Source organism: Pongo abelii, chromosome 8 (genome assembly GCF_028885655.2).
Source record: "Pongo abelii isolate AG06213 chromosome 8, NHGRI_mPonAbe1-v2.0_pri, whole genome shotgun sequence".
In the NCBI taxonomy this organism is placed as follows: domain Eukaryota; kingdom Metazoa; phylum Chordata; class Mammalia; order Primates; family Hominidae; genus Pongo; species Pongo abelii.
This window is the reverse complement of record NC_071993.2, coordinates 21,278,374-21,302,417: the sequence shown is the minus strand read 5'-3', so window position 1 is coordinate 21,302,417 and position 24,044 is coordinate 21,278,374. Positions and strand designations below refer to the sequence as shown.

General features: G+C 44.3%; 1 protein-coding gene across 3 annotated transcripts in view; it reads left to right on the top strand.

The window, feature by feature from the left end:
• Nucleotides 1-24,044, top strand: part of NEBL (nebulette) — a 518,729-nt gene that overhangs the window by 101,053 nt on the left and 393,632 nt on the right. The window contains exons 1-2 of one of the 3 annotated variants that reach the window (XM_054522030.1): nt 21,199-21,624; nt 22,905-22,999. In XM_054522030.1, the coding sequence (XP_054378005.1) occupies nt 21,556-21,624; nt 22,905-22,999 (164 nt within the window). In that variant the 5' untranslated portion in view covers nt 21,199-21,555. Of the gene's footprint in view, nt 1-21,198; nt 21,625-22,904; nt 23,000-24,044 lie in introns of those variants that run through there. The other 2 variants (XM_054522032.1, XM_054522031.2) reach the window with 2 other exon arrangements.

Sequence of the window (24,044 nt, the reverse complement as noted above, 5' to 3'; positions counted from 1 at the left end):
TCATGCAAGCGTGGGTGATGAAGGGATAGATAATGGTGATTTCAGTGGGGATGGGTTTTGAAGCTTCCCCAACTCATCACTCCTGCACCCCTGCTGGTTTCTGACCATTTCAGGCTTTTGGCTCTGGCTCTCAAATTTCTTTGCAACCATCAATAATCAACTTTCTGTCCAGTTCCAGCTACTAGCTGTGTGAGCTCAGATCTCTGGCTTCCGTGAATCTCTTGGCTGCTGTAGCTTCCAGGTCTCCAGGTGCTCACCCACTTCTTCCCCCATATTTCTACCTTCTCTGTCCCATTCCTCCTCCCTGTCCGCCTTCCACTCCACCCCATCCCTGTGACTGGGTTGCTACGTCCTGGGAGCATTGGGAGCTTGTTCAGTGCATTTGAACACGCTCTTCCCTTTGTCTGCAGTGCTCTGTTCCCTCCTGACTGCCCAGCAAACTTCTTATCCCTGAACATTCAACACGGAGTCAGTCCTGGAGATTTTCCATCTCTGGAATAAAGTGTGCCTTCGGAGTCAGTCTTTCTAGGGACTCTCATCATGTCATTGGTATTCAAGGTGTTTGTATATTTTTTTCTGTTTCCTTGTTTTTAGACAGTGAGCACCTTGAAGTCAGAAATTGTGTCTTCTTTTTTTTTTTTTTGAGGCCCGTCACCCAGGCTGGAGTGCAAGGCACGATCTTGGCTCACTGTGACCTCCGCCTCCCAGGTTCAAGCAATTCTCCTGCTTCAGCCTCCCTGGTTGCTGGGATTACAGGCACGCGCCACCACGCCCAGCTAATTTTTGTATTTTTAGTAGAGACGGGGTTTCACCATGTTGGCCAGGCTGGTCTGGAACTCCTGACCTCAAGTGATCCACCCGCCTTGGCCTCCCAAAGTGCTGGGATTACAGGTGTGAGCCACCACGCCTGGCCAGAAATTGTACCCTCTTATTTTATTCCTGATGTTTATCACAGTGACTGGCATTAAAAAAAAAAAAGTCTATTGGCCGGGTGCGGTGGCTCACACCTGTAATCCCAGCATTTTGGGAGGCCGAAGCAGGCAGATCACGAGGTCAGGAGATCGAGACCATCCTGGCTAACAAGGTGAAACCCCGTCTCTACTAAAATTACAAAAAAATTAGCCAGGCGTGGTGGTGGGCACCTGTAGTCCCAGCTACTCGGGAGGCTGAGGCAGGAGAATGGTGTGAACTCAGGAGGCGGAGCTTGCAGTAAGCCGAGATCGTGCCACCGCACCCCAGCCTGGAAGATAGAGAGAGACTCCATCTCAAAAAAAAAAAAAAAGTCTATCAAATTAGGAGAGGGAATGAGTGAATGAATGAATGTGGTGCCTAGAAATTGCATTGCCTAGAAGAGTTTATCTACTAAGAAGCAGATTTTTTGAGAACCTGGGAATGATGGATTACCCATAAGATACCCTCTACTGAGTAGGTCATTAAAGAAACAAAAACCTTGGGACCCCTTTGAGAAGAGCAATCAATAACCCTTTAATACTCCTGCTAAGCCTATAAAAGAGATATTCCAAAAACTTGGTTTTACAGATACTTGACTGTCATTCTTTCGTGCTCCCCACTGTCTCCAGGTCTCCTGCATCATTTCTAGTTTTAGAAGTTGGGGAAGCTTTTGATCATCAAATGTTTTGTGGGAACGCATGTCGTATTTACAAAGGGAGGGGCTGGGAAAATGATTCTGAAAGCGATGAGATTTGGTTTTTGATAAGAGTGACTCACCATATAGAATGCCTTCAGCTAAAAGCAACAGTATTGTTATAATGTACCTATTGTTAAAGCCTTTGGGCATATGGTCAAATAATTACATAATGGAATCACAGAAGCCAGTAGCAAATGCTGGTTTCACTCTTTTCTTCTGAATAGGCCTCTCCTACACAGGCCTAGCAAAGTAACAACAAAAGTTGTTACTCAGGTGTTGTCCTGGCAATACGATAGGACATTCCAAAGATAAGAACTTCCATTGATAGGAAAAATTTTGACTCTGACTTCCTAACCTGGTATCCATGTACTATAAAGAAGACTCAGCTCATCCTAATATCGAATGGTGGGTGAGAATTCAACTCCAAAGCCAGATGGTCTGGATGAAAATCCAGATTCTTGCCTTACTAGTTATGTGATCTTGAGCAAGTTACTTATACACCATGTGCCTCATTTTCCTCATCTATAAAATGGGGTTATCATAATACTAGTAGGGTTATTGTGAGGCATAGTCGATGCATGTGGAGTGCTTAGATTACTGCTGGCATATCATAAGCTCCTAGGAGTGTTCATTGAAACTATATCAGATTTAAGAGTACTTGGAGGTGAGATCCCAGGTGGGAAATTGGCATATTGAGTAAGAACACCTGTGGATGCTCCTAAGCCCAACACAGAACATATTGTATATGAAACTGCATCCCTTTATTCTAAGTAGTTTAAGGTTCCTCCATCAATAAAAAATACTTCAGGCATTATTATTTATAAATGGGGGAACACTTCCAAAGGAACAAATGAACAGAAAGCAATGCCTAGTTCCTTTCTGGAAATGTACTATTCTTGGTCCTCAGAGAGAGGGGGAAGATGAATTATAAGAAGGTAATTTGGAAGCCCTCAGATATTACTTACCTCAAACAATAAAATATAGCTGGTTAATAAAAAGGACAAATCTATTACATAGCTTTATGTACTTGCTGGTTAAATTAGCATTTTGTTTTATTCTACAAGCATAATAATCATTTTTCTATGTTCTACAAGTACATTTCAATATCAGGAACAGTTTGGATCTCTAGATCTTGTATTCTTAATACATCTATTCTTCATGGTCCTTTAAATGTTTGGTATAAGCAGATTATAACACCCAAGTTGCATTAAGAGATTAATTACATTGTATAATTCACTTCTAATAATCAACAAGTAGATCATCTACTTTAAATTATACTTGGACGATTTTGTCTTCCAAATTCTTATTAACTACTCAGAGATGTACCAGATCCAGGATCGTTTTTTGGTTGTTTTTTAATTAGAGACACAGTCTCGCTCTGTCACCCACGCTGGAGTGCGGTGGTTCAATCATAGCTCAATGTAGCCTCTACCTCCTAGGCTCAAACAATTCTCCTGCTTCAGTCTCCTGAGTAGCTGGGACTAAGGCATGCACCACCATGCCTGGATAATTAAACATTTTTTTTTTTTTTTTTTTTGTAGACACAGGGTCTTGTTATATTGCCCAGGATGATCTCAAACTCCTGTCCTCAAGTGATCCTCCCACCTTGGCCTCTCAAAGCATTGGGATTACAGACGTAAGCCACTAGGCCTGGCCTAATCCAGGATCTTGTGTTGTCTTTTCAGTCAATTAATAACCAAATATTGAGTGCCTATAATGTGTCAAGTTTTGTGCTGGGGTAGCAAGATGAATTATCCATGATATCCTAGCACTTGAAGAATTTATAATGTATTAGGGGAGACCAATTCCTTCTTGCCCTGAAGCAAAAAGACCACTTTAATCCAAAACACCTCAATTCTGGGATGATGTCTGAAATTCTGAAACATTTCAGCAGAGTAATTGAATTGAAGCTGTTATTTTGCGTCATTCAGAGATGAGATGCTGTGATGCCCCGAAGGATTCTGAGCAGGGGAGCAGAATGAGAAAAATAGACACTTTAGAAAAACTTTCCAAATTGTTGGGTTAGTTTCTCAGACCTCCCTTAACAGATGACCATAAATGTGGTTGCTTAAAACAACGGAAAGCTGGGCCAGGCGCGGTGGCTCATGCCTGTAATCCCAGCACTTTGGGGGACCGAGGTGGGCAGATCATGAGGTCAGGAGATCAAGACCATCCTGGCTAACACGGTGAGACCCCGTCTCTACTAAAAAATACAAAAAAATTAGCTGGGCGCGGTGGCGGGCGCCTGTAGTCCCAGCTACTCGGGAGGCTGAGGCAGGAGACTGGCAGGAGACTGGCAGGAACCCGGGAGGCGGAGTTTGCAGTGAGCAGAGATCGTGCCACTGCACTCCAGCCTGGGAGACAGAGCAAGACTCCATCTCAAAAAAAACAAAAAACAAAAACAAAAAAACAACAACAGAAACCTGGTCTTCCATGGTTCTGGAGGGGAAAAGTCTGAAATCGAGGTGTCTGGAGACTGTGGGGGAGAACCCATTCTTTGCTTTTTCCAGCTTCTGGTGGCTGTCAGCATTCCTTGGCTTGTGGTTGCATCACTCCAGTCTCTACCTGTGTGGTCACATTGCCTCTTCCTCTGTGTCTCCTCCTCTTCTGCCTGTCTTAAATCTCCTTTTGCCTTTCTCTTATGAGGAGCCTTGCCATTTGATTTAGGGCCCACCCAGATAATACAGGATGATCTCCTCACCCCAAGATACTTAATTAAATCTGCAGAGACCCTTTTTATGAATAAGGTACCATTCTGTAAATGTTGGGGATTAGGACACTGACATACCTTTTTGGGGGCCACCATTCAATCTACTATAGTTATTTACAGTATATATATTTCCAATATTTTTATTTAAAAAATCTTCAGAAAATCTTATATATATTGTAGGTGACAAAGTATGTCCCCTAAAACAATAGTAATTTTCATCCACTCTATTTCTTCATTTATGTGGATAATTAAGAATTCACAGCCAAGCGTGGTAGCTCACGCTTGTAATCCCAGCACTTTGGGAGGCTGAGGTTGGTGGATCACCTGAGCTCAGGAGTTCGAGACTAGCCTGGCCAACATGATGAAACCCCATCTCTACTAAAAATACAAAAATTAGCCTGCTGTGGTGTGGGTGTCTGTACCTGGGAGGTTGAGGCAGGAAAATTGCTGGAACCCGGAAGGCAGAGGTTGCGGTGAGCTGGGATTGTGCCATTGCACTCCAGCCTGGGCAAAAACAGCGATGCTCTGTCTCAAAAAAAAAAAAAAAAGATTTTACTATATATCCAATTGCATGTTTAAATTTCATTTTTGCATTTTCACATTTTGCAACTATTATACTTAGGCATTTTGCTATTATAACACATGTTAAACTTTGAGAAGAAATAAATCAGACTTATAATTAGTATAGGAAATATAAATTCCCAAACTGTGACAAGTCTAGCTAGAAATGACAACTGTTTTTATATCACACTTGTGAAAATGATGCTGAGGTACTTGGATTTTCTTAGTGTTCCAGATCTCACATGAGCTGTCTGGTCACGGGAAACTAGAATATAAGCCATAAAAAGTGTTACACGACAACTTCTGATTTCTGATTGGGCACGTAAGGAGCTTGAAAGTTGCTACTCCCGTCCACACAAGAAGAAAGCTGAATAATTTTAAATCAGCAAATCTTCTTAGATCCATGAGAGAATTAAGGGCACAGGGCAAACCACTGACCCCAAAATTAGAGAGACAGAAATGTAGGTAAAGAGAGTGACAACATACTGGAGCAGAAGCCCATAAACAGAAACCTTCAGGAGAACTGGTGTTGGGGTAGGAAAACCTTAACTGTAATTGATGAAGGCTCGGTGAAGACAAGCCCAAGAGGTAAACACTCCAGAGGGGCCTAGTTTTACAGCGGCTCCACACTTTGCGAGTTTTACTTCCAGGAGCCCTACCAGTCTCTCACAGTGAAGAAGGGAGAAAAATCCCATCATATTTCTGGCAGGCAGAGGGGAAAAAGGAACCATTTTGAAATAAGCAGAGCATTCTGTTTTTCTTAACGAGGTGTGGCCAGGTGCTGTGGCTCACATCTGTAATCCCAGCACTTTGGGAGGCTGAGGTGCGAGGATTGTTTGAACTCAGGAGTTCGAGACTAGCCTGGGCAGCATGGTGAAATCCCCTCTCTACAAAAATACAAACATTAGCAGGGCATGGTGGTGCACACCTGTAGTCCCAGCTACTCAGGAGGCTGAGGTGGGAGAATCGCTTGAGCCTGGCAGGTTGAGGCTACAGTGAGCCATGATCATGCTACTGCATTCCCGCCTGGGTGACAGATCTGATCTTAATAATAACAATAACATAATAATAATAATAATAATAATAATAAATTTAAAAAGCCAAGATTTGCCCTCAAAGGAAATTATTTTATCAGATCCTAGCTGATCAGGTTCGACAAAGCGTCATCCCCGTGTGGGAAGGAGAAATACCCAATTTCAGGCTTCCCCAACAAGACTTCTCTTCCTGTCTCACTTAGGAGAGTGTATTAGTCTATTCTCACGCTGTTATGAAGAAATATCTGAGATTGGGCAATTTATAAAGGAAAGAGATTTAATTGACTCATAGTTCTGCATGGCTGGGGAGCCCTCAGGAAACTTACAATCATGGTGGAAGTCACCTCTTCACAGGGCACTTTGGTAAACATCCTTTCAGACCTCTTAATGTGCACACGCACGCATGTGTGTATGTATGTATGTATATATACATATGTATGTACTTGGATCTATGTAAAAGAGGAAGAGTGTTAGGAATAAATAGAGGTAAAATAAAAAATTATTACATATACATATGTATACACACACACACAGAGAGTTGGCCCTCTATATCTGTGGGTTCTGCATCTGTAGATTCAACCAACCAAAGATGAAAAATATTCAGAAAAAAAGCACATTCCTATTGAACATGTACAGGCTTTTTTTTCCCTTGTCATTATTCTCCAAACAATACAGCATAACAACTATTTACATGGCTTTTACGTTGTATTGCCTATATGTTGTCTAGAGATGATTTAAAGCAGGGGTGTCCAATCTTTTGACTTCCCTGGGCCACATTGGAAGAAGAAGAAGTATCTTGGGCCTCACATGAAATACACTAACGCTAACGATAGCTGATGAGCTAAAAAAAAAAAAGTTGCAAATAATTCTCATAATGTTTTAAGAAAGTTTATGAATTTGTGTTGATCCACATTCTAAGCCATCTTGGGCTGCATGTGACATGTAGGCCATGGGTTGGACAAACTTGATTTAAAGAATAGAGGAAGATGTGTGTAGGTTATATGCAAATACTACACCATTTTATATCAGGGACTGGAGCATCTCAGATTTTGGTATCTGCAGGGAGTCCTGGAACAAATCCCTCATGGATACCAAAGGCAACTGTATGCACACATATACACCCTCATGACCTAGTCCCCTCCCCAAGGTCCCACTTCTGAATACCATTATTTTAGGGGTTAGGACTTCAACGCATATGTTTAATGGTGGGGGGTGGGGAATGTGTGTGTATGTGTGTGTGTGTGTGTCTGTATATATAAAAAATTTTTGAAAGGGGATGGTTATGTATGTTCTATCTGATTTCACATTTAATACATCTCTAACAGCTTTCTATGCATAAAAACACATTTTTTAAAGTTTTAAGTGTGCTTTAGTATCATCTGAAGTCTTAAAATTTAAAAGTCACTTTTGGCTTTGATGTTTTATGAAGTGATGGGAAATTAGAGAGGTACAAATGGAAATGAAACCAAACAATCTTCTCATTGGGAATGGAAGCCCCAATAGCACACATCTCCGATGACTTTAGTGAGCTTCTCTGGAATTCAAGCAGCAGCAGGAATATAACTGAAATCCCTGTTCTCAGCCAAAATAGTCTACTAAAGTCAGACATGAGGATTTCCCAAATAGCAAAATCGATTTCATAAACTACTAGAATTTTATGAAGGCAATGCATGAGCCACAGGGTCTGAGGAAAAGGGGGCAGAAAGAGGTAGGGCGCATTGGGTCACGCCTGTAATCCCAACACTTTGGGAGGCTGAGGCGGGGTGGATCAACTGAGGTCAGGAGTTCGAGACCAGCCTCGCCAACATGGCGAAACCCCATCTCTACTAAAAATACAAGAATTAGCCGGGTGTGGTGGTGCATGCCTGTAATCCCAGGTACTTGGGAGGCTGAGGCAGGAGAATCACTTGAACCTGGGAGATGGAGGGTTGTAGTGAGCTGAGATCATGCCACTGCACTACAACCTGGGTGACAGAGCTAGACTCTATGTCAAAAAAAAAAAAAAAAAAAAAAAAAGGAAAGAAAATGGAACAGAAAGAGAAGTCGAAATTCTGTGTGCTTAGCTTGGTGGTGACCTCTTTCCATACAGAGGTGAGTTTTGAGAAGCCACATCCTCCTCTACACCCTGACCCCCAGGAGTTCCAGAAATGGAAAAGACCTGGATTATTTCCCATCCACCTTTGCCCAGCAGGTCTCTGCAGTTTCTGGGAACGGTGACCTTTTCATGCCCTTTCACTCTTGTGAGGAGCCAGAACAAGGGCTGTGGCTTGGGTGTTACCAGCAGGCTACATTCTTTAAAATGTGAACAAAACAAAACAGAAGCCACACCCTAAAATTTGTCCTGAGGACTGGTCATTACTTTCTCTTGGTACCTTTTTTTGTCTAATGGAGCAAGAGACATGCCACTATGGGAAGGGCCACCATCTTTAATGGTTGTGGAATCAGATGGAGCCTGGTCAGGGGAGACGTGGGGCCAGGATGGGAGAAGGTAAGATAGCAATCTTCAAAACAAAGCCCTCATGCTTTACAGAAGAGTTGACTTGTTAAAATAATGTTTATTGTAGAAAATTTGGAAAACACAGGAAAATACAAATGAACTGTATGTAATCCCACCTCTGTTAACAGTCTTGGGTACACTAGGCCAATGTTTTCTATACACTTTCACTTATATAAAATTAACAAAAAATGACATCATCACGAACAAATGTTTTTATAACTTTTTCGCTTAACAAAATGTCAGAAACATCTTCTTATGTCATAAAATTCTATTTAACATTATGTTTTACCTTTTCACTTTAAAGAGGCACTCTGTTCCAACATGACATCTCTGTTTTGTTTTATTTGAGCTTTGATACCTATTTTTATTGGATGAAGTTCCCCTAGCAGCAGCAGCAGCAGCAGGGGCTCAGGTTTCCTTTTCATATAATGAAGGCTCTTTTCTCCAGCCATCGCCATGAAGCCAGGTTCATTCATTTCACTTAATTAATATTACTCATGCTGAAGGACACTTGGTTGTTCTGATGTCTACTGCTGATGAGCACATTGTGTACCATGCACATTTGTACAATATTGGTACAAGAGCAGGCTCCATGCTTGTTTGATGAGTCATTATCCTGAAGGGAAAACCACCTTCCAGATCTTTCAGTGAAATCTCAGCCCCTTTACTGAGTAACCAGCAGTGGGTTAGCATGGGTTACTTCTGTTGTTGATTGCCACGGGACATTTTTGTTGCATTATCTGAGACAAGAAAACATCTTTGGACAAGCTTGCACCCACATTTCACTGGAAAATGATCAGAGAAATAGGAAAACAAAAGTAATAGTCACGTGGACTACTAGCTTAGTTTTCATTTGGGCCAGGCTTCCCTTTTTCACTCATTAAAAACTTGGCCTGTGTATTAGTCTGTTTTCACGCCACTAATAAAGACATGCCTAAGACTGGGAAATTTCCAAAAGAAAGAGGTTTAATGGACTTCACAGTTCCACGTGGCAGGGGAGGCCTCACAATCATGGTGGAAGGTGGAAGGTGAAAGGCAGGTCTCACATGGGGGCAGAAAAGAGAAGAGAGCTTGTGCAGAGAAACTCCCCTTAATAAAACCATCAGATCTTGTGAGACTTATTCACTATCACGAGAATAGCATGGGAAAGACCCTCCCCCATGATTCAATTACCTTTCACTGGGTCCTTCCCACAACACATGGGAATTGTGGGAGCTATGATTCAAGACGAAATTTGGGTGGCGACACAGCCAAATCATATCACCCTGCAACTATTTCCTCCTTATGTCCGGCCTGCAAGTGGGGCCTCATTCCCAGGAGCTTAAGCCCTTCGCACTGAGCTTAAATGCAGAGTTAGTAGTTGACCACAAGCAGACTAAGCAACTGAATTAATTTGTTAATATAAAACAAAACATTCTACTTTTGTAAATGATGTGGATGGCATTTGTCTTTGAGACTGCCCTGCTGATTTTTTCCAGACTCTTGGTTTTTGTGAAGTTCACTTCCGGGCTCAGAAAACCCTGCAGCCTCCCTGAATTCATGGGGTCCTTTCCTTGTTTCCTCTTCTGTTTGCCGTGTTAAGTTTGCTGAGAGGTCCCTGTATCTGTGCTCTTTCTGGTGGTGTCCAGACGCTCTCTTGTCCTGTGGTTGCGGCTCTCCCCTCTTCCAACCCTGTCTATTTGTCCTCACGCCTTTCTTTCCTTCCCTTCTTCACTTTATTTCTTCCTTCCCCATCTTCCTCCCTCTCTGCCCTCTTTTTGTCTGTCTCTCATGGCGACTTATTCATTCATCTCTGCTATTTCTCTCTCATTCATGCTGCCGGGCCGAGATCTGGGAACAGAGAGGGAGGTGAGTGTATCAGCGGTTTTCATGTCAGCAGAATTTGGTGGTGTCCCTGCTTGGGGTGCCCCTGGTGTAATTACTCCTGCCTGGAACCCTTCAGAGTAAGCAAATGCGAATCCTGCCCAGTTCTTTGACCCTGGCCCTGTTCATGCCACCTGCTTTCTGTCTTAGGGTGAATGAATATTGTGCTGTCCAATGGGCCATCGGTGGCTCTGAGGCACTTGCAATGTGGCTAGTCCAAATTGAGAGGTGCTATAAATGTAAAGTGGGTACTGCATTTTGAAGTATTAGTATGAGAAAACCAATGTAAATGATCTCATTAACTTTTAAAATACTGATCACATATTGAAATACTATTTTGGATACATTGGGTTAAATAAAATATGTTGCTAAAATATCATCACTTGTTTCTTATTACTTTTTAAAATATAGCTACCAGAAAATTTAAAATTACACATGTGGCTCACATTTGCGGCTCTCATTATATTTCTGTTGGACAACACATGTGTGGATCTTTGGACTATTGCTCAGAACTTGCAGTTTTCTAGTTGCTAAGTCTCAGAACTTTCTTCTGAGGACATTATGACTTTCTTGTTTTTATTTACTTTTACTTTTTGGAAATGGGAATATTTGTCTTAAAGACAAGAATATATGCACTTCTACTAATTTGTCTTAAAATTATATATTTTTTTCTTTTTAGAGATAAGGTTTGTTTCTGTTGTCCAGGCTGGAGTGCAGTGGAACGATAATACCTCATTGCAGCCTAGAACTCCTGGACTCAAATTATCCTCCTTCCGTAGCCTCCTGAGTAGCTGGGGCTACAGGCACACACCACTACACCTAGCTAGTTATTATTATTTTTTTGGTAGAGACAGGGCCTTTCTTTGTTACGCAGGCTGGTCTCGAATTCCTGGCCTCCTTTGATCCTCTGGCCTCGGCTTTCTAAAGTGCTGGGATTACAGGTGTGAGCCACCTTGCCCAGCCCTAAAATGAATTTTTAAAAGAAAAAAAAAATGCCAGCAGCCATACCCTGTCCATGGTTAAATTTTAGTTTATAATGATATCCAGATTTTTAAAAATGAGCCTTAGCCCTTCCGCCATTTTTGTTCTTGAGTTTCCCTTAATATTCTGGATAGGTTAGGCCATCAGATGCCTCTGCTGATGGGCAGGTCCCTGTGCCCCATGTGGTCCTGTCCAGTCCACCTCCTCACTTCCTCCAGAACTGCTTAGGCATGGCTGCAGGACAACCCAGACATAGATTCATGACCCAGAGATGTGCAAAAGTGAGCTGGGCCAATCAGCATGTTTTTCTTTGGAATCCTTACTGGAAATAGGAAAGAATAAGGCTGTTGTTTGTGGGAGGTGAAGATGAAAAGATGCCAAGAGAAGCAGGAGGGCCCACGTGTGGTCACGGCCAGCCAACATTATAGAGAGGAAATTGTGGGAAAGTACGCTCTGTGGGCAAGGAAACCTGTGCATGAAAGAAGCAGATATGATTGGCAGATGAGGGTGAAAAGCAGCATGTGGTGTTGCGAGAAACTCACCTGGGAAGGTCAGAGATGTTATGCTAATGCAGGTCGCTCAGGTGAAGACCCTTGAATTGATTCTATTACAGAGGGGGTTGGTTTTTTTTCTCTGGTGGCCCAGCTTTACAAAGATTTCTTCCTTTTTGAAGCTGGGTTGTTCAGTTTTTCCTGGGTTCCTGCATATGGGGAAGATGATCATGAGTCTCCCTCTTACTGGCAGTATATGATAGCTATCTGTTTTTTTTAACCAAACAGTTTACAGAAAACGCTACCTTCACTTTGGTTTTTTATTTTTTCATCTCTAACTATAACTGTTTATTTTTTCTTATTATTTTACTTTAGGCTCCGGGATACATGCGCAGAACGTGGCTACATTCACTTTGGATAATTTTTTTTTTTTTGAGACAGAGTTTCACTTTTGTTGCCAAGGTTGGCGTGCGATGGCCCAATCTTGGCTTACAGCAACCTCTCCCCGCCGCGGGTTCAAGCGATTCTTCTGCCTCAGCCTCCCGAGTAGCTGGGATTACAGGCATGCACCACCACGCCTGGCTAATTCTTGTATTAGTAGAGACGGGCTTTCACCATGTTGGCCAGGCTGGTCTCAAACTCCTGACCTCGTGATCTGCCCACCTCAGCCTCCCAAAGTGCTGGGATTACAGGAGTGAGCCACTGCACCCAGCCTACTTTGGATAATTTTTAGAGTTAATTTCTTTTGTCCCCTAAAATAAAATGCTTTTGAGTTTTAGGTACATTCCACCCCCCTTTACTTCTCTCCAGCTTGCTTTCTGTTGAGTTCACACAGAAGTTTAATTAATCCATTATAACCCTAGTTTTGTTTGTTTGCTTGTTTGTTTTTTGTTTTTAACTACTTAAAACAACCCTTCATTGACTGGTACTAAATCATATAACTTAATATGACTCTTTAAAATGATTAAACATTTATTTGCTGTTTTGTATATTAAGAGGAGGATGATCCCTTAATTTGTCACTGAACATAATCGCAATTATTGCCAAGCAGTTTGAAAATCGACTTTCCTCATAGTTCAAAATTGATGCTAATTAGTGAGCAGAGCTTTGGTGTAAAACGCATAGGAACTTACTGCAAGGAATTCAGAAACAACTTGTCTTTATTTCCATCACTATCCTTATTGCGCAAGAAAAACATTTTCCTTGATCTAGTTCTCTCTCTCTCTTTCTTTCTTTATATTTACTTATTTATTTTGAGATGGAGTTTCACTCTTGTTGCCCAGGCTGGAGTGCAAAGGTGCGATCTCGGCTCACTGAAACATCTGCCTACCCGGTTCAAGCGATTCTCCTGCCTCAGCCTCCCAAGTAGTTGGGATTACAGGCATGCACCACCATGCTCAGCTAATTTTGTATTTTTAGTAGAGATGGGGTTTCTCCATGTTGGTCAGGCTGGTCTCGAACTCCTCACCTCAAGTGATCCACCTACCTTGGCCTCCCGAAGTGCTGGGATTGCAGGTGTGAACCACTGTGCCTGGCTTATTTATTTTTTTGAGATAGAGTCTCGTTCTGTCGCCCAGGCTGGAGTGCAGTGGCACTATCTCAACTGACTGCAACCTCTGACTCCCGGGTTCAAGTGATTCTCCTGCTTCAGCCTCCGGAATAGCATGTGCCTCTGAATAGGCGCATGCCACCATTCCCCACTAAATTTTGTAGTTTTAGTAGAGACAGGGTTTCACCTGTTGGCTAGGCTGGTCTCGAACTCCTGACCTCAGGCAATCTACTCATCTCAGCCTCCCAAAGTGCTGGGATTACAGATGTGAGCCACTGTACCCAGCCTCTGTGTTTTTTTGTGTGAAAGCAAGTTTATTAAGAAAGTAAAGTATAAAAGAATGGCTGCTCCATAGGCAGAGCAGCCTTAATGTAGTTCTCAATTGACTGTAAGTCATGCTGAGGTAGAGTATTAGTCAGTTCAGGGAACCATAACAAGATACCATAAACTGGGTGGCTTAAACAACAGAAATTTATTTTCTTACACTTCTGGAGGCTGGAAGTCTGCGATCAGGGTGCCAGCATAGTTCTGGTGAGAGGATTCTCTTCCTGGCTGGCAAACGGCTACCTTCTTGCTGTGTCCTCACATGGGGAAGGAGAGCGAGAGTAATTATCATCATGCTTGCCACTTTCCATCTGATTTGTATTAAAATATATCAAGGCATCTGATTTTATCTTTTACTGTAGTCACTGAATGATTAAATAAATATTTGCTAAGTTTATTGTAGTCATTGAATGATTAAATAAATATTTGCTAGGAACTGTGTTCTGTGGTTTACATGAGTTTTTTTTTTTGTTTTTTTTTTTTTCCTTTTTTGAGTTGGAGTCTTGCTTTGTCACCTGGGCTGGAGTGCAGTGGCACGACCTCGGCTAACTGCAGTCTCCGCCTCCTGGGTTCAAGCGATTCTCCTGCCTCAGCCTCCCGAGTAGCTGAGATTACAGGCGTGTGCCGCCATGCCCGGCATGTATTTTTAGTAGAGATGGGGTTTTGCCATGTTGGTCAGGTTTGTCTCGAACTTCTGACCTCAAATAATCTGCCTGCCTTGGCCTCCCAAAATGCTGGGATTACAGGTATGAGCCACTGTGCCTGGCCTACATGAATTAATTTTTATTTAAAAAAAATACAGTGCAGAGGTCTCAGACCTGCAGGTAACAATTTTCTAATCTACCACATTTCTACATCCTGTCTAGGAGAGTAAAATCCTACCTCCTTTCTTGCCTGGTATGATGATAAGACCTCAGAGAGTCTTATCATTACAAAACCAACCAGGGAAGACATGATGAATTGCTTAGCTAAGGCAGTGGCAGTGGGTCTGGGGGTGGGGATGATTCAAGAGCTTTTTTTGGAGATAAAATTGGCAGAATTAGATAGCTGGACAAGGTGGCTTAGGGAGAGAGGAAGGAGTTAGTGTGGACATTTAGGGTTCTGGATCAGAAGATAAGGATGCTACTAATGGAGTTACTCTATAGAGAAGTAGGTGAAATTTGGAGAGAAATAGGTTGACTTTGCAAACTACCTAGAATACTTGTGTCTACCTGTGCAAAATTAAATGGAGAAGTGAGGCAATTATCTGAATACTGCAAGTAAAATAAGTCCTTTTATTTTGATGGGGCGGGGAGAGAGAATGACAGTTGTTGAAATTTTACCCACTTTGTTTTAAGGTCTCTTTCATGGAGACAACACGGAGAAGGAATCATACCATCTCCCCTTCCAACTGATTATTTTAGAAGTCCCAGAACGTCATTATTTCCCTAAAGAGAGATCAGAATTTACACAGAGAGGGTGTATTAGTTTCCTTTTGCTGCTGTGACAGCACAATTAATTGGCTAAAAGCACACATTTGGTATCTCACAGTTCTGAGCGGCACATTCCTTCAGGAGGCTCGGGAGATAATCTGTTTCCTTGCCTTTTCTTTTTTCTTTTTTTTTTTCTGAGACAGAGTCTCACTCTGTCACCCAGTCTGAAGTACAGTGGCACGATCTCAGCTCACTGCAACCTCCACCTCCCAGGTTCAAGTAATTCTCCTTCCTCAGCTTCCTGAGTAGCTAGGATTACAGGTGCGTACCACCACACGCAGCTAATTTTTGTATTTTTAGTAAAGATGGGGTTTCATCATGTTGGCCAGGCTTGTCTCAACTCCTGACCTTAAGTGATCTGCCTGCCTTGGCCTCCCAAAGTGCTGCAATTACAGATGTGAGCCACCCCTCCCAGCCTCCTTGCCATTTCTAGTTTCTAGATGCTACCCACATTCCTTGTCTTGTGGCCCCTTCCCCTTCCTCCGTCTTCAAGGCCAGAAGGGTAGCATCTTCAAATCTCTCTCTCTGATCTGTGCTTTTTTTTTTTTTGTCACATCTCTTTCCCTGACTCTGATTTTCTTGCCTCCCTCTTAGTGTTATAGGACCAACAGATGCAAATGTCTCACTGCACAGTAATGGTCCAATACACTGCAAGAGTAGGGTTTGCAGCAGAGAAACTTTAATGATCACAGGGCACCGAGTGAGGAGATGGGAGGAGATCCTCAAATCTATCTCCTCAAGGAGTTTTGGGCTGGGGTTCTTAAGGGGATGATGGAGGGTGAGGGGCTGGAGGGTGGGGGTCATTGATTGGTTGGGGTAAGGGAGATGAAATGATCAGGACATGGACGCTGCATTCTTTGGTGAGTCAGCCTCTTGTGGGGCCCTTCAGAGCAGCTGACCTCACTGGTATGTGGGACCTGAAAGAATATCTCAACGGGAAAACTGATGTCTCATAATGTCCAAGTTGTTATCTATGGAGGAGTTAAGGGGAACTATAATCTTGTAACAAGGTCTATGTGATTCTGAAGCAATAGGCCCCAAATAATGATGAGGCAGCAGGTCAGAGAGCAGGCTGACCCTGTGATTAAGGCTGCATGAGCTATAAGCTTGGTTTATTTTTGTTTCTCCCCCTCCCTTTTTCCCTGATTAATTTTATAAAGTTTATAGGGACAGTTTCATTAGGAGGCCCCTTGTGATTACACTGGATCCTCCTGGATAATCTGGGATAATCTCCGAGTCTCAACATTCTTAACTTAATCACATCTGCAAAGTCCCTTTTCCTGTGTAAAGCAATATATTCACCAGTTCTGGGCATCAAAATGTGGACATTTTAGGGAGTGGATTATTTTGCCTGCCACAAAGGGTCTGTCTTGTCCTTTATCCCGTGAGACTCAATCCCAGAAGGGGCAAAACAAGGGTTGCTTGTCCTCCTACCTTTCTTTTTTCCTCTTTCCAAGTCTTGGAAGGTTTTGGCTCACACTTGCAATTATGAGTTGATATCTACAGATGCTTTTGATAAATTGGAAGTTTGGGACTTATTTTGATATGTCATCTACCAAGAAATGTTTCATCATTATTTGAAGTTTGTCACTGTGCTGTGCTATGTTGGGGCATTGAAGTGATGTAATTAAATTTTCAGCATGTATGCCAAAGCAGAATAATCCCCAAAACAGGAAAAATAGTAAACACCCAAACCCTTCACTTTAGGGGGTCTTATATTTTCTGCGGGAGAGAAAATCTGGTAGCTCCAACTCCTGGTGAGATGTATAGTAGCGACGACTTCTTCTAGCTATCTTTTCCTGACTTCCCGGTGGGAATTAGAAATTTCTCCTCTGTTCTTCCATGGTATCTAGAGTAGAGTTTTATTTTAGAGCATTTATCGTATTGTATTACAATTCTTTGCTTACTTTTCAGTCCCACTAGATTTTATTATAAGCAGAGATCGTGTTTTATTCCCCAATGCATTTCCTGGTGTCTAACATCCTGCCTACCAATAATTATATGTTGAATGGATGAAGGAAGGTAATTGTTTCTATAATAGCTTCTGAATCTTGAATTTCCCCTAATGTTTGTATTTTACATTTCTCGTTGACTTGCAGAAATACTATCATGGCAAATGAGATAATTTTTCTACAGTGCTTAAGATCTTTGGAGAAATGCTTCATTAGGTTAAAGCTCATATGTGGATATCAAATGAAACTGTGAGCTAAAATTGACCTTTTTCCTTTCATTTTGCCACTGAAGTTGTTGGTTGGGAAAACTTTCCTCCATGGTGAATTTGAGTCAGCTAGGAACAACATACACAATTTTATACAATACCTGACAAATGGAAAACATGCAGTTGAGCTGTATAAAATGAGATGATGAAATAATTAATAATAAGAGCTCTATACTTTATTGGCCACTACACTTCTAACAGCTCACCTTTTAGAAAAATAAAGACTGTAGGCTGGGCGCGGTGGCTCACGCCTGTAATCCCAGCACTTTGGGAGGCGGAGGTGGGCGGATCACAAGGTCAGAAGATTGAGACCATCCTGGCTAACACGGTGATACCCCGCCTCTACTAAAAATACAAAAAATTAGCCGGGCGTGGTGGCGGGCACCTGTAGTCCCAGCTACTCGGGAGGCTGAGGCAGGAGAATGGCGTCAACCCGGGAGGCAGAGCTTGCAGTGAGCCGAGATCGTGCCACTGCACTCCAGCATGGGGGACAGAGCGAGACTCCATCTCAAAAAAAAAAAAAAAGGAAAAATAAAGACTGTATACTGAATCTTTTATGTAAATTCATTAGTCTCTTGTTGTTGATGAAGTGGAAAACATTTCTCTTAAAGTCTCGTCATTGACATACTAGTGAGCTTTTGCTGCAGTAACAAACAATCCCCCAAATCTCAGTGACTTATAACAACAATTATTTCTGACTCCCGTCATGTGAGGGCTGTGGGCTTGCTGTGGATCTGTTGGGCATGGTTCAGCCTGTCTCATTGTTGAACAAAAGTCAAAGAAACAGTCACCCCCCTGTGGTATGATCTTTTCAAGGCCAAGGGCCAAAGCCCAAAAAGGTGGGAGAACAGGGGCAAACTATGCAAGTGCATTTTAAGCTTCTGCTCAGATATGTCATGTCCACTCACATTCCATTGGCCAAAGGAAGTCACACGGCCAAGCTCAGTGGGGAGAGGCACACTGCCTATAGGAAGTATGCCAGAATAGAAGGAAAAAGAAATTGTGAACAAATCACACCATCCATCACACTCTGCATCCAAACTGATATTAGTCAAAGCCATTGTTTGGCCTTTTGTGATATTAGTTATGCTTTAAAACTTTTATTTGGAGTTCAATTTATGTAGCCTGAATAATAAAGGTGATTATAATTGATTTTGTATAAATAGGGCTCTCATAAATAGGAGGAAAAAGTAAGCAGATTTGGGGATTTTAGCTAAAAAAAATTCAACTTTATAAATATAGAAGTGTTTTTAGGATAGTGATGAAGGTCAGTTGTTTTTTATATCTGTGGGTGTCCCTGTCAGCAGAAAAGAATTGAAATTAAAGTAGAGATATTGGGGTAGAGTTAACATAAGGAACAATTTCTTAACCAGTCAAGTGAAAAAGACATGGAAGGGCAAAAGTTCTCCCTAGCAGACAATTCAATCATTTATCTGCTTGAAGAGGGAAGACTGGCTAGAGGACAGGTTTCTGCTGATTCTTTGTTTATAGTACTTTGAATTTGGAAATAAAGAAGTCCCTTTAAGACAGATGGTATTAAAATTCTTCTTACCTCAGTAAAATGGCGTTAAGAAACTTAGAAGCCGGTTTGATGTAGAAAATGAGAAAAAATGAGAGAAAAATGTAACTGAGCATGTATCGCTTCTTCAGAGAATAAAATATCACATGAATATGGTTTTACTGTATTTGTTCATTTCATTCATACTGTATGTCAGGCACTGTGATCATTGCTGGTTTAGTGAGAAATTATAAAATGTATCTGGGTGTGGTGCCTCATGCCTGTAATCCTAGCACTTTGGGAGGCTGAGGTGGGAGGATTGCTTGAGCCTGGGAGTTTGAGACCAGCATGGGCAACACCGCAAGATCCCATCTCTACAAAAAATACAAAAATTAGCAGGGCATAGTGGTATATGCCTGTGGTCCTAGGTACTCAGGAGACTGAGATGGGAGGATCACCTGAGCCTGGGAGGTCGAGGCTGCAGTGAGTCATAACTGTGCCACAGCACTCCAGCCTGGGTGACAGAGTTAGATCCTGTCTCAGAAAAAAAAAGATTAAACATAACTTAAAGTTAAAAGGTCAGATGTAATCAGTTATAATGTCACATATCACCAGCATTCTTGCTCTGAATTTTGTGCTTACAATTTGAAAAAGAGAATAAGATATTCAAACTACATTTCGTGATCTACAGTTATGAAAATGTAAATGTTTAAAAAAAAAACTAGTGCCTTTCAGGCGATCACATACTTTTTTTTCCCCTCCTCATACATTTCTAATGAGCTCTGAAATATTTTTAAAAGACAACTGATCCTCTCTGACAGCAAATTCTCATTTTATTTGCTTTTGAGGTGGACTTGTGAACATGGCAGTGAGTGAGTGGCTCAGGGGCTGTTGCATTTGGTGAATACTTTTGAAGAAGTTACATCTTCTGGGAAGTCAAACAGTACAGCATTATTATGAATATGTCCATCAGTGCATCTGTTTAAGAGGCCCAGAAACCAATGGCTTTCTTTCGTCATGAAAAGCTGCAGCCATGATATTTTTTTTGAAATGACAGAAATATTTGTCAGAGTAGTGGCAGTTGGTATGTGGCATTACTGAGTCTTAATCTGTGAGCTAGCAACGGAATGTGTTCGCTTCTTTGTTATAACCAATTTATAATAATCCTAGCTGACTCTTCCGTGGAGCTTCCGTTGAGCCAGGCCGATTGAAGCAGTTCAGAACTGCTGACTCATTTAATCCTCACAGCAGGAGAGTAGAAGCTGTTCGGTAGCTGCGTCCTTATTCCCATTTTGTAGATTAAAGAATTGAGGCATAGAGCGACTAAGAATTTGCACAAGATCACGTCATTAGATGGCGGGGTCAGGCTTTGAACCCAGGCTGTGTTCCATTCATTTTGCTGCCTCTCATCAAGTGAGTCCAATAACCTGACATCTTATTAAAAGGAAGAAACGATTCCTGTTCCCGTTGGTTTCATCCTACCCTGAGCCTTCTACTTGATTTTCTGGCTCTTCTGGTTTGGACTACGAGTTTGTAATTGCTTTCCTTAATGCAGGTGAAGAACTTTTCCCAGATCTTTGCTGTGTTGAATTGCAAAACAATACAACGTATACATCCACGCACACTTAAAACAAAACGAGCCATGGTCATTTATTAATCAAGAGAGGCTTGACTCGGGCCTAAAATGACCAGTCGCTCTGTCAGGACAGGTATTAAAAAGCGCGGGGTCTGGGAGCCGGTGAGAGAAGGCTCTTTCTTATCCAGGATCCGAGGACTTCCCGCGGACACGCGGGAGAAGCGTCCTCTCGGAAGAGGCCCGTGGGAGCGGGCGCGGCGCAACCCTCGGCCCCTCTGGGACGCAGGTCTCCGGGTTCCCCGCGGATCTCCCGGCCCTTGGGCCTGGGTGCGTCGCTGCGCGCAGCGGAGACGGCCTCCGCCCTGGGACTGGGTGCCGCTGTCCCGGGTTTCACTGGCTGGAGGGGGAGGGAGGGCGCACCCTGGCCCCGCACTCCCCGCGACCTTTGGGTGCCAGGGACGTCAGTCAGCCTGGGATGAGGGTGCCCCCGGCTGGGGAAGAGAAGAGGGAGGGAAGCGAGTAAGCGGGTTTGAGCACTCTCCCCACCGGTGTTTGTCACCTCCCCTGCCTGGATCCCTCCCTCCCCAGCCGCCGCCCACCTGGGCTCCCCGGCCTGCAGCGGCGGTGGCGCGAGGCTCACTCCCCAGGCCGCAAAGTCGCACCCACGGCGGTCTGCGGAGCTTTCCGAGTCTCTGCCCGCCCCCTCTCCCGCTGCGCCCTCCCTCGCAGGGTGCCCGACGTGCACGTTCCCTGCCACTTCGGTCCGGGCGCGCCGGTGGGTTTGGCCTGCGCCGCGGCGGCGAGGCGGGGGAGCGAGTGAGCGCGAGGGGCGGGCGCGAGTGACTGTGTGAGTCACCCGTACCTGGAGTGAGAGCGACGCAGAGCCAGCGGCGCGGAGCCGGAGCCGGAGCCGAGCCCCAGCGCCTGCGAGCCCGAGAGCGCGGCCGGCCCCAGGCGCCAGGCCCCGTCGCCCTCCCCGTGCACTCACCCGGGGCCCGGCGCCGACTCCCTACCCGGCGCCCGCCGCCCGCAGCCCTCCCGCCTGCCAGGAGGCGGTGCGGGGCTCGCCGGGGGATGTCACAGCGGCTCCTGGGAGCCAGCAGCCGCCGCCGCCGCCCCCGGGAACTGCGATCATGAACCCCCAGTGCGCCCGTTGCGGAAAAGTCGTGTATCCCACCGAGAAAGTCAACTGCCTGGATAAGGTGAGCGAGGGGGCGCCGGGCCAGCCTGGACCTGCCGGGCGAGGGGCTGCACCTGCTTCGAGAAGTTTTGGCACCTGGGATGGAAAGAAATGAGTGGGTCGGTGCGTGTGCGTGTGCCTTGGCAAGGGGGGAGGGCGCGCGAACGAAGCCGCCCGCGGGAGTGTCAGAGACCACGCTTGGCGATTGTGATGTTGGAACCGGGAAGGGCTTTTGTCGCGGTGCGGGGCTGTGCGACATCGGCCGAGCCGCTGCGGAGGGCGCACGGCGGTGCGCGGCACCGGACCCCAGAGGGACCAGGCTGGGCACCCAGGGGGGCACTTCGGCGAGCCGCGACCCCTCCACCTCCACTCGTGTTCCACAATACCCCCGACCCCCACCCCACAGATCCGCCCGCGATCCCACCTCACCGCCCACCCCCAGAGCCTCCTGTGACCGCGGCGAGGGGGAGAGGCAAATAGTAATTAATATGTCATGGGGCGGCCGCTGCCGCATTGCTAAGAATAATCCCTGCTGGAGAGCTCCGGCTCAGCGCGGCAAGCCGGACCCACGGGTGTCTAATCCACCGGGTGGGGAATTCCAGGGGAAGTAGTTTTGTAGCCGGGCCCCTCCAGCCCTGTCCCCTGCCCTTCCCGGGCAGGGACGGAGATGAACAGCTGGGGAGAGACACCCAGGAGCGATCCGGAGTGACTGACAGTTGAAACCAGCCAGGGGCGTTCTGGGGAAATTTGCGTCTGAAGATACAAATGCTTCCTTAGAACAAGCTGCCATCCTGACAGTCATCCCGGGCAGAGTCCGAGGTTCAGCATTTTCATGGAAGCTGGTCAGGTGTAGGGGTACTTACATAGCTCTCCTGCAGCCCCCTCAGCTTGCCTGACTTCGGGTGAACACATATTTATTGAGATCCTACAAACCCTGCATTTAGACACTTTGAACTGGATTCCTTTTGGTTTCGAAGCCACTCTCTGGGCCCCGTTTCTTTATTAACCGAGCTCAGAATTCCTTTCTGGCTGCTCATAGAAGTGCTATTTCGACAGAGCCTTGACGGTTCTTCCATGGTGCGTCTGTATATTGTGGTGGGTCTTCCTTTAAGACTCAATTTTCAGAGCTGCCTGCTTTATTTACTTAGCTGAAAGTAGGTAAACACATCCCCAGTTCCCTACACTCATTTTATTGTAGTATTTTCAGCTACAGGGACTGTGATGCACTAAAAAGCCTTCCTTCTGTGCCCATCCTGGTGAGAACTGGCATTGTACTGAATTTTTAAATGTTTTTTTTTCCAGTATTGGCATAAAGGATGTTTCCATTGTGAGGTCTGCAAGATGGCACTCAACATGAACAACTACAAAGGCTATGAAAAGAAGCCCTATTGTAATGCGTAAGTATTGTCAACATGCTGTCCAGGTGTGGCACAGCCTCAGAGCTTGAGAGCCAGTGGACCTGCCTGTTTTGAAGAACTGACTCGCTGTGTCACCCAGGTGTGGCAGGGGCCAGTTACCTGTTTATATCACAGACCCTGGGGCCAGGTACTTTGTTGACAGTCACTGCTTTTTATACCTTTCTAATGTGTCAGGTAACTTCTATGCGCCTTCAGCCAGGTTAGTTTTTGAGGTTCACAGTGTTACAGACTTAGGGACACTTATTAGAAGCTGCAGAACTTCCCCACTGAGAACGTGTGGGCTCTGAAGTGCATGTCAGGTAGATTTCCATTTTAATCCTGTGTCAGTTTCCATTTTAATCATAGGATGTTGCCATACTGCAATTTCATACCTGAACCTAGTTGCTATGGAAAGGAGTCTTGCTCATTTGGTCTTAGCTGAGACCACTGCAGAGATTCTGGGCTTAAACAGGAAGTCAAAGAATGGTTTGGAGAATGGAACCAAAGACACGGGTGTTCCTGGCTGGTTAGTAGTAGGTCGGTTGTAGTAGACCTACTGCAGTAGACCAGGTACTTCCGGCTGGTTAGTGCTGTAGTAGGTGGGGATTAAAAAAGGTAAGCCTTCTTTGGAAGGCTTTTGTGTAGGCATGCTGCTAGCCTAGAATAGCAATTAGCTAGCATTTATATTGTGCTCACCATGTGTCAAGCTCTGTTCTAAGCACTTTATGCATACCGATCATTTAATCTTTACAACGACCCTACGACTTAGGGGACACTATTATTACCCCCATGTGGCAGGTAATGAAATTGAGGCCTTGAGAGGATCCGGCTCAGGAGGGGGCTCAGATCACTCCTGGAGGCTGCTGGTGGTTTGATTTGACTAGTGTTTCCAAATGTCTACCTTGCTGCCCAGGGGCATATGTTTCTCCACTCCTGTGAGCATCCCCCTACCCCAGACTGCTTTCAACTGTAAGCTCTTGGCCCTGATGGTTAAGTTTTCTTTTTCTTTTTCTTTCTTTCTTTTTTTTTTTTCTTTTTTTTTTTG